General features: G+C 34.2%; 2 protein-coding genes across 12 annotated transcripts; both read left to right on the top strand.

Annotated features, from left to right (window-relative positions):
• LOC107621905 (protein ENHANCED DISEASE RESISTANCE 2-like) lies at nucleotides 288-4,095 on the top strand. 9 transcript variants are annotated; one of them, XR_002356106.1, is made up of 8 exons: nucleotides 288-407; nucleotides 918-1,018; nucleotides 1,291-1,386; nucleotides 1,828-1,914; nucleotides 2,003-2,118; nucleotides 2,218-2,303; nucleotides 2,922-3,099; nucleotides 3,760-4,095. XR_002356106.1 is itself a non-coding variant. In XM_021113962.1 (5 exons), the coding sequence occupies exons 2-5, from the start codon at nucleotides 942-944 to the stop codon at nucleotides 2,062-2,064; spliced, it is 276 nt and encodes a 91-aa protein (XP_020969621.1). In that variant the 5' UTR covers nucleotides 288-407; nucleotides 918-941; the 3' UTR covers nucleotides 2,065-2,210. The 9 variants fall into 9 exon arrangements, 2 of the variants coding, with proteins under 2 accessions (XP_020969621.1, XP_020969620.1); XR_002356107.1 differs by having other exon boundaries at nucleotides 1,318-1,386; nucleotides 1,874-2,118; XR_002356105.1 differs by having other exon boundaries at nucleotides 1,318-1,386; nucleotides 1,828-2,118.
• Nucleotides 5,328-8,059, top strand: LOC107621612 (protein DETOXIFICATION 42-like). Of its 3 annotated transcripts, none has more exons than XM_021113759.1 (7): nucleotides 5,328-5,446; nucleotides 6,035-6,079; nucleotides 6,638-6,742; nucleotides 7,263-7,319; nucleotides 7,413-7,548; nucleotides 7,633-7,729; nucleotides 7,849-8,059. In XM_021113759.1, the coding sequence occupies exons 1-7, from the start codon at nucleotides 5,441-5,443 to the stop codon at nucleotides 7,940-7,942; spliced, it is 540 nt and encodes a 179-aa protein (XP_020969418.1). In that variant the 5' UTR covers nucleotides 5,328-5,440; the 3' UTR covers nucleotides 7,943-8,059. The 3 variants fall into 3 exon arrangements, with proteins under 3 accessions (XP_020969418.1, XP_020969419.1, XP_020969420.1); XM_021113760.1 differs by having other exon boundaries at nucleotides 7,440-7,548; nucleotides 7,849-8,056; XM_021113761.1 differs by lacking the exon at nucleotides 7,263-7,319 and having other exon boundaries at nucleotides 7,440-7,548; nucleotides 7,849-8,058.

The raw sequence follows: 10,354 nt of genomic DNA, 5'->3' as shown, positions 1-10,354 counted from the left end.
TAATTTAAAAAAATTAGAAAAAAATTGAAAATAAAAATACAAAAAATTTAATATAAAATTATAAATAAATTTTATTAATGATGATATATTCGAACGTATATCTAGTAAGATGTTATTTGTCAAAATTAAATACTTAAATGTGTTTTATAGTTTGCACAATTTATTTGAGAGATTAAGAAGTAAATTAATAGTAACAAGAGGGATATTAAAATATTTAAGTAGATCAAATAGTATACACTTTAAATAATAATAATAATAATTTTGAAAATAATATTACACATTAAAATATTTTAGTTTTGAAGAACGGAAAAGGATGACAAGCTGGTGATGGCAAACTAAGACAGTACTCCAATAGCACCGGATAGAGAAAGATTTTTGATCTAGTTCTGTGTAGTTTTAGGTGAAAGGTTGGGCTTTCTGAATTTAGTAATTTTATTATTCTATTTTTTTCACGAGGGTTCAGTGTTTACTTTTTTATTATTGCAATTTGCTTATGATTTTGTATCCTTCTTTGTTAGGTTTGATTGATTTTGCATTTTGCTTCATTATGATTCTGCATTTTGCATTTTAGGCATAAAAACAAACAAACAAAAAATTCCATTATGCTAGTTTATGATGTTTAATTGAAATGTTTCCAGTTTTCAAAAAGCATCCATTTGATGTATTACTATGTCTCTAGACCTGGAATAAAACTACGGGGGATATGTTAATCCTATAGTAATCAATGATTAATTCATGATTGGTTCTGTGTGATGAATTTGAGCTTGCTTTGCTGCTGATTCATTGACATAATAAGCTTGTGATATTCTAATGAGAACCCTCTCTACTGATGTTCTATCCCTGTGAGATTCCTTTTATATCATTCGAACAATATTTATGGTTGAATTTGAATTTTTTGGATATGGTCACATCATCAGAAGTGGGATGATCACCTTGCAATCATGGCTGTTGGTGTGGTTGATGGAAGTTCCGAAGCCATTTTCCAGACTTCTATGTCACTTGGTCCTTCAAGATCAGCGTAAGTCCATTAAGTTAACATGACATTCTTATAATAGACTTTTTATGTTGTTCCCATTTTCCTTTAGGAAGGTCATATCTTCTTATTGGATGCTTTGTTTGAAAATCTAGGCCACAACATTAAATAAAGATTCATTGTCTTCAAATAAGAATTGTAATCAGATAGGTCAGAGCCTTTCGAAAAGTACAATTTTACTAGCCACGATTACTGTTGCCATTTTCATTATGGTATTATTGAGTTTGTTTCTATGCCTATTATTTATTGACTTGTAGATGGGATTTCTGTTTCTACAAAGGCAGTTTGGTTGAGCACGTAGATGGTCACACTGACGTCATTCACAAAGAGCTGTATAGAGATTGGTTGCCTTGGTATGATTCAAACATGAAGCCTTCAATGCTGATTATGTATCACTACTTGTTTCAAGGCATTAATAATTTCATACCCTTATTTGGTGCCTTCAAAAATTCTACTAATCACAACTAATATGTAAAGTTGTTTTACTCCATAAATTTATATATATGGCATACAGAATTGGAAACAAAACATATATAAAGTCAAAACCAATCTTTAAATGTGCTAGTGGGAGTTTTCTTTTTCTTTTAACACAGAGTAATTGCTTTTTTTCAGTGAACATCTTCGCTTTTAGGCTTTTTGCATTGTCCATGTATGTTTATTTCAATTATTTGTGGATTTGTAAGAATAGTTGTCGTACTTCTTCATGATTAGTTGTTATTTTGTTTTGCATTGCATATTTATTTTCATAAGAATTATCAGAATTTGGATTGAACTACTTTATCTACTTGTGGAAGGAGTGGCACACCCTTGATATCATTACTTCCTCTTGATTGGTTGTAGCTGCTGTCCAGCCTCCGCAATATCTGTAGAGAAAGAAAAAGGTCACTTTCTGTTGCTATCAGAAACTTTTCAACTTTCATATTTAAAATTATGTTTCATAAATGAGAATGTTTGGGTTATTGCTTGCAGTTCTTTTGGCAATGGCATATAGCTCGCTGTTCAATAGAGTGCAGTTCTTAGCAAATTCTTGAGCTGATTTTCTCTTTATGTCTGTGTTTGTCTCTTCAATTTCGTTGTCTATAATTGTAAGTCTGTATGTTCTTTCCTAATTTTTGGTTTATATCTAACATTTAAATGGATATGTCAATGTGGTGTCATTTACATTATCTGAATATTTTTTACAGAAATTTTCCATTCAAGCAAGGAAAATGAAATACACTCTAACTTCACTCATTGATATAATTAGTACAAGAGAAAGCACAGAAATAGGGTAAGCCACATCTATGAATTCTTTTTATACATCTGTTGTTGTCCTTTTTTTAATTATTTTTTATTTATTAATGCTGATTAGAAGAGTTCAAGCTCAAATAGTTTTACACATGATAGATGATGAACTCGTAAAATTATGAAGAGTATATCTAATTTATTTTCTCATGTTGTATGGAAATTTCTATTCTTTGCAAGTAGTTATGTCATGGTTGCTTGTATTTGGTTAGCCATGTATACTCTCTTATTCTCTGCTAAAAAATACCAAAGGAAATTCATATTTTGTGGTGTGGCAAACCTTTAATGTCATGACATCTCTTATTTAGTTGGAGCTGCCTTTCTAGTCTTTGGAATGTTTGCTGAGAAAGAAAAAGGTCACTTTCTGTTGCTATTGGAAACTCATCAACCTTTATACTCTAAATACTTGGATATTTGGATATTGCTTGCAATTCTTAGAAATGGCATATATAGGGCTGGTTCATAGCAGATTCATAGTTTATGCTTCTTATTAAGTCTTTATTGGCCTTTTCATTTTCCCTGTTTAAATTTTAAGTCTGCCCTTCCTAGTTTTTGGTTTATATCGAATATTTATCTAACTGTTTGGAATTTCTTTCTATTTCAGGGATAGCAAGCTGAATATGAATTTAAAGGGGGTGCACAGGTGCAAATTCTATGTGTAGAACCAAATTCACAAAAGACACCAATTGACAATGATCTATCAGATAGTGAAATGAATTCAAAAGATACAAGGAAATGGTCCCAGTCCGCCATTCAGGAAGAATTACAAGAAAATCATATAAGTATGACGTATATTAGTTTACTTTATGTGTGCCAGTATAAAGTCATGAAAAATGATCATGCTTTGGTCATGTTAGCAGGAGATTAAATAAATTTATTAAGAATTCCTTATTTTTAAATGCTTGCCTATGGACATGCTTTGTAATTGGAGACATTCTTCAATCTATGTAGTCAACTCCTCTTAGTCAAGAAAGGCCTTTTAATTCTTGTTGATGATAATGTTGATTTGTAAACTGAATTCTTCCATATTTCTTTATGCGTACTGGTAACTGGACATAAAATCATGAAAAGTTATAGTGTTCTTATAAACACATTATTGCCATATTGTGAAGTTGTGCTGGAACCAAGGGCCTAATCTGCCTTGAAACTTAGTGCTAAAATGTTCATATATAATTTTCTGTTAAACTATTTCGCTGAGTTATTTAGGAGGATGATCTGACTTAAATTAGCATTATTGTGACTGAAGGTCGTACTCATGTGGTTCTTTTTTTGGACTAGATTTGCAGAACTTTACCCTCATTACTTGCAACTGTGTTCAACATTATTTGTCCTTTTTGGTTTTTATTTCTTTGATCATCATTAAAATGTAGGAATTTGGAAATTCATTGATCTTTTATTTTATATTGAATTTTTATTCTATCTTTGTTAACTCATCAATACAGGGAAAAAGTCCATGCCCTGTAGTTGTTGACATTGATAATGAGGATACTACAAAAGTGGATCAAGTTCGAGAGGAAAATAAAGAGCATGCTTCAGGCTTAAAATCTAAGAAAGTTCCTCGATCTGCTCCATCCACTGCAAATAATGAAGTTGTGTCTAGTAATAATGCAAATAATATTATTTAAGATTTGAAGCTTTTCGCTCACAATGGATGATCAGAAATCATGAAGTTTCATATTTTGTAATGAAGTATATATAAAGGAAGTAGATAATGTAATAGTTGTTGGAATTGTAATTCATGTATTAAGAATTTATGGGTAATTGTTATGATTTTGATTTTGGTATTTTGTTAGAGCATGTCATGTGATTAAATATTTTTTTGGTGACAACTCTACGAAGGTTGGATTAGTTGATTTAAAATTACTGCCTTACTGGTCATTGCCTAAATTTCAAAATTATTTATGAATTTTGTAAGGTTTTATTATGAAGATTAAAAAAGAATAATAGGTTACTGAATAAATTTATAACCACGCTTTAAAAGAGTGGCCATATTATACCGTACACTACAAGAAAAAACGTGTTTATCGACGCCAAAAATCGACGGCTATCTCTGCCGTCGATAATTTTCGACGGTCTGCTGTCGATATTACTAAAAAAATAATTAAAAATAAAAATATTAAAATCGACGGCCTAGTCGTCGATATTTTTATAATGCATTAATTTATTTTCCTATTATCGTCATATTATAGGCGAACCAGAAGTCGAAAATAAAATTGACGAATATGGCGTCGATTTTATTATTTTAAATATCGACAATTTTGCCGTCGATAAATTTGAACGGTCTAGATTACTTTCTAAAATGGAATGGACGGTCTAAATTTAATCTATATAATAGACGTCATTTGTGTTGTTTTTTTAATATTAAAATCGACGAATATGACGTCTATTTTATTATTTTAAATATCGACACCTTTGCTGTCGATAAATTTGAACAGTCTAGATTACTTTCTAAAATGGAATAGACGGTCTAAATTTAATCTATATAATAGACGTTATTTGTGTTTTTTTTTAATATTAAAATCGACAAATATAGCGTCTATTTTATTATTTTAAATATCGACACCTTTGCCGTCGATAAATTTGAACGGTCTTGATTACTTCCTAAAATAGAATGAACGATGTAAATTTAATTTATAAAATAGACGCTATATGTGATTTTTTTTTAAATAAAATCGACAAATATGCCGTCGATTTTTATCACTAAAACCACATATTCTCGCGTCAACTCCGGCTTCCTCAGAAACGCAAACTTCCCCAAATTCAAGTTCAGAAACGCAAACTTCCCAAATTCAAGCTAGGTATCCAATGAGAACACCTAACCAATCCAACTGCCTCCGTCCGACACCACCACCGACGACCACCATCGCCTACCCTCTCTCTCTCTTCCTTCTTCTCTTTCTTCCCCATTTCTCCATTTCTTCGTTCCTGCGTGCGACACCCCTGTTCGTGGAGTCACCCTCTGTCCGCGGCACCGACAATGCGTGCGACACCCCTGTTCCACCCTCCACCCTCTGTCCGCGTCTTCAAGCACCGACAAGCAACCACCAGCGGCGGCGACCTTCTGTGCCACCGCGACATCACCACCACCCCACCGCCTCTCCTTTCTTCTTCCTCCTTTCATCAATGCAGGTTCCCTTCCCCTGTTCCCTGTCTTTCTTTTCTTTATTTTCACTGCTTTTTAATTCTGTTTTTAAAAATTTTGGTTAGGCTTAGGTTTGTTAAAACTTGTGTTTCTGGACTGAAATTGTTGCTGGCGGTATCTTTCTGAGATTACTGGATTGAATGCTGCTTAGATTGAACTGAAATTTACTGTTTTGAACTTTGCACACCACATGTTCAGAGAAATGCCTGAATGGAATTTTTGATTTAATTTCTATGTCTGATCAGCATAGGCTTTACATTATGGAACACTTAGCTTAATTAAAGTAAATGTAATATTGCTGGTGGCTTATGTAAGCTAAAGTTTCTTTTGAAAGTTTTCAACACTTTGATAAGTAAGCGTGGATAACTTATTAGGACATATACCAAACAAACAGTGTTGATTCTAATTTTATATATTGCTTCTTTTTTCTTTTATTCCAGGAAAAGTGGTTGTTCAGAAGACATATGTGATTTTCTAATCATGAGAAACACATTATTTTGCTATAAGTGTCATTCTTTTAGGATCTCTAACATGTTACTCTTGTCATTTTCTTTGGTGATATATTTTGAACACAGTTCTCAGAGGGCCAGTTGGGAGTCAAATTTAAGCCATTTTCAAAGGTAACTTTTACACTATCTGTGTGCTTGCCCTTAGGTGTTGACATTTATTGTTAATCAGCCGTGTAGTGTATATTCATCACTGAGAATATTGTTTTCCTGAGATATGTTATCACATTTGAAATGTGTTTGAGAGAGTTCCATGTTATCAAAGTTAAGATAGCCCACATAATTTGTTATGGAAAACTATATTTATATGTCTTCTTTTGTTGTTCAGATAGAAAGTGTGGTGAGAATTTTGATGATCTAAAATCTAAATGATAAGATATCTAGGAATGTAGTTTTGATGCTTCGCTATGTCAAGGTTCAAGGGCCTTTGTGATCAAGTTCCTGTTTTTATTTGTTTGTTTAGTTTCATTCTTGCCCAAAGATGCTTATCCTATTTGTAAATCTCAAACTAGAGGGTCTTCAAGTGAATAGTCTTACTGGTATTCATCTTTTGCCGGGAACTTAGTGGGTTTATGTGCTGTTTATGGTTGGCTGTCCAGTTTTCAATTATAGAAATTAGCAAAATTCTAACTGAGAATTCTGACTCTTTTTCTCTCTCTTTTTCTCCCACAGTATCCACCTTGTTACAATGACATCAGTTTCTGGATCAACGATTCATTTACTGAAAACAATCTGTGTGAACTTGTTAGAGGAATTGCTGGGGATCTTGTAGAAGAGGTAATTCTTTGAAAGTTCTAGTGAACCTTTTCTCTTGCATTTAAATGTATGTGGATTATCAATGTTGCTGTTTCCTGAATGTCTAATGGATTGAAAATGTATTGGGGTGATCTGATCTGGAATTAAAAATTGGGCGTAATGATATCTTCCCAAGTCATCATAGCACCAAGCGTTAATAATAAACTCACTAAATTGTTAGGCAGAAACTGAAATAATCTGTTCACAGTATTATTATCAGCTGAAACTAATGTGATTCAGTTTAAGGGAACAAGTTGCTAAACCAACCAAAAGATCGGAGTGGGCATTTGCAACACCATTTTTCTTGGCAAAGGCCATAACACAATCTGCATGAATTGTAACTTGATATCGGGAACCATAAAATAGTTATGGTTTCTAATGAAGTAACTTTACATTTACCATCCTTATGGACTCAAATGTAGTTAAGGTTGAGCATAAGAGAAAGCATATCCCTTCTGCATCATCAGCATTGGTAATTGGTGGTATTCTTGGCCTTGTCCAGGCAATATTCCTCATATTTGCAGCAAAACCTTTATTGCACTTCATGGGAGTAAATTATGTAAGTGGTTTCTTATAAACATTTGCAGAATGATCATTTTAGTTTCAGCGCTTTAGCATTTTGTTTAACATATTGTACACAATTTTTTTCATGGACTCTCCCATGCTCAAACCTGCACAGAACTACCTGACATTGAGATCTCTTGGCGCGCCGGCTGTTCTTCTCTCGTTAGCAATGCAGGGAGTCTTCCAAGGATTTAAAGACACTAAAACACCTCTATATGCCACTTGTATGCCTTAAAATTTTATCAATTGTGTGTTGCAACATCTTAATATCATCTAATTCTGATGACCCTTTCCCTTATGTGATCCAGTGGCAGGAGATTTGACCAACATAGCACTGGATCCTTTGTTCATGTTTGTATTCCGCTTAGGTGTTAGTGCTGCAGCCATTGCTCATGTTGTATCTCAGTAAGTCTTATTTCATTGGAGTTAGAATAATCTAACTATACTCTAATGTTAACTCTTATTTTTCTTTTGCTTCTTTCCCTCTTAGTCATCTCTTATTTTCAAATTAACTGTGAATGTAGGTACCTAATTTCTGTAATACTCCTGTGGAAATTGATGCAAAAAGTTGATCTTATGCCTCCCAGCATCAATTTTGAGTTATTTATCTTGTATTGAGTCTTTATGTTATTTATCTTGTATTGAGTCTTTATGTTAGAGGATTATTTATTATTTTGATAAGTTTGTAAACTCATTATCTAATATTTAGTATAAATTTTATTTTTATATTTAAAAGTTTATTTGCACACCCTTATAAGGCATGCTTCGTTCCCCTCTCCAACCGATGTGGGCCTTACAATCCACCCCCCTAAGGGAGTCCAGCACCTTCGCTGGCACATCGATCCGGGTTCCGGCTCTGATACCATCTGTAACAGCCCAGACCACCCGCTAGCACGATATTGTCCGCTTTGACACACAAGGCCTCACGGTTTTGCCTTTGACGATAGGGATGATAGTCGAAGCCCCCCACACTCACTCGTCAAAACGCGTCATGCTAGGAAGAGGTATCCACACCCTTATAAGGCATGCTTCGTTCCCCTCCCCAACCGATGTGGGCCTTACAATCCACCCCCTAAAGGAGCCCAGCGCCCTCGCTGGCACATCGATCCGGGTTCTGGCTCTGATACCATCTGTAACAGCCCAGACCACCCGCTAGCACGATATTGTCCGCTTCGGCACACAAGGCCTCACGGTTTTGCTTTTGACGAAGCGGACAATATCGTGCTAGCGGGTGGTCTGGGCTGTTACAAAATCTTTGTCCTTGACCTGTTGTGACGATATCGAAAGCCTGTTTTGTTGTGGATTTAAATCAGAATGATAGAGAGTTTTTTGGATAAGCAGAGTAATCCTGCTGCCACCCATATCACTTATCAAGTTCTTGAAATTTTGTGGCAATTCAGAGAGTTCTTGGTTGACTGGTTTCTTTGATTCTTTCTTGGACAGAGAATCCACTGAGCTAACGGTCTTTTGGCATTCTTGTTTGAAACCCATTCTTGATCGGCACTCAAGCCTAAATTCACGGCACTGGGGCTGTTTCTTTCTTGGCTGACTGGTTTCTTTGATTCTTTCTTGGACCGAGAATCCACTGTCTTCTTGGAATTCTTGTTTGAAACCTGTTCGGCACTCAGGCCTGAATTTACGGCACTGGGGTTGTTTCTTTTTTGGTTGACTGGTTTCTTTGTTTCTTTCTTGGACTGAGAATCATCCTTTGAAACCTGTTCTTGGTCAGCACTGGGGGTTGAATTTGCAGCACTGCTTGAAGTCTCTAAATTAAGCCTCTCTAAGAAGTTTCCAGGGAGGTTAAAGAGAATATCAACAACTTCAAGTTCATCATCGTTGAAATCAAACTGTTTATTTTGAATAAAACAGTCTGTTTTTGTTTTCTTGATATTCATCATCCTCTTCTCCTCCTAGTTAGCCCCTTCTCTCATTCCGTGACAGTAACCAAAAGCGTTTGTTGCCTTCCTCTTGCATGAGAATGGCACCTCATTAGAAGAATCGTCAGAATCCATGAGAGGTTCTTTCAGTTTGTTCTTGCGGCTGGATGAAGAACGTAGTCCGCATTGGAACCATTGGCAGCTTAGTTTGGCTCTATGCGTTTCCATTCTTTTCTTTAGCAATGAAGATTAAAGAGAACGTGAGTTGGAAACAAGTTTTGGAAAGTTAACGTTAATGTGTATACTTTATTCCATCAAGCACCTCTTCTTATATCATGTTAATTTCTTTGACCAATTAAAATTAAATCTTTCAATCAATTAATATCTTCTGATTTTAAAAAAGGTAAGTTAATTTCAAGATTTGAAAAGATTACAAATAAGATAAATTAAATCAAATAGTGAGAAGAAAACAGAATTTGATTCCTTTTTTTGGCCAATTAAGTGAACTGCATCTTCTATTATCATTGCTCTTATAGCTTTTATTATTGCAATTATGGAAACCTATTGTATATAGTCGAGTGAAGCTAAACAATTATGTTTGTCAATAGGTGAAAGATTCATAATCAAGGTTCAAAATCATATATACTCCATGGTTGTGATAGCAGAGACATCAATTGTCACTGAAATTAGAGTTTTTGAACAACACATGGTCGCTTAGAGTAACTGAAATTTTTCCCTTTTAATTGACCATTGGTTTTAGGAGGAGAATCATGTCTCTTACAAAATTTTTGATATTTCAATAAGAAAATATAGCTCAGTAATAATAATAATAATAATAATAATAATTGAGTATATATGACTTGTAATGACTGCATTTTGTGGATAACTGAAAAACTGGCGATATAACTGTAATTGCAAAAACTTGTTAGAAAAATTGGTTGACATGGCTGCAATTGCTGCATTGATGCAGTCACAGTGGTTATGGTAACAACAATGTTTATGTTGCATTTGTGTCTGTGTCGACAAAATGGACTTGATTTTGGTACCATGTCCATATTCTATTTACTAGTCGATGGAGTTCGTTAAGATTTGCAACGTTAAAAAAACAAGGAAGGGTAAACTTAGTTATATATTTTTTATTGAGGAGTGCTAG

The sequence above is a fragment of the Arachis ipaensis genome, chromosome B10, assembly GCF_000816755.2.
Source record: "Arachis ipaensis cultivar K30076 chromosome B10, Araip1.1, whole genome shotgun sequence".
NCBI lineage: Eukaryota > Viridiplantae > Streptophyta > Magnoliopsida > Fabales > Fabaceae > Arachis > Arachis ipaensis.
The sequence above is the reverse complement of the archived record's forward strand: the minus strand, read 5'-3'. Positions and strand labels throughout refer to the sequence as shown.

Coding starts and splice junctions, on each gene's coding strand:
- LOC107621905 (XM_021113961.1), top strand. CDS start 942: ATGGCTGTTGGTGTGGTTGATGGAAGTTCCGAAGCCATTTTCCAGACT. Junction 1,019..1,290: donor CTTGGTCCTTCAAGATCAGC/GTAAGTCCATTA, acceptor ATTGACTTGTAG/ATGGGATTTCTGTTTCTACA. Junction 1,387..1,873: donor TATAGAGATTGGTTGCCTTG/GTATGATTCAAA, acceptor GATTGGTTGTAG/CTGCTGTCCAGCCTCCGCAA.
- LOC107621612 (XM_021113759.1), top strand. Junction 6,080..6,637: donor AATTTAAGCCATTTTCAAAG/GTAACTTTTACA, acceptor TTTCTCCCACAG/TATCCACCTTGTTACAATGA. Junction 7,730..7,848: donor ATTGCTCATGTTGTATCTCA/GTAAGTCTTATT, acceptor CTGTGAATGTAG/GTACCTAATTTCTGTAATAC.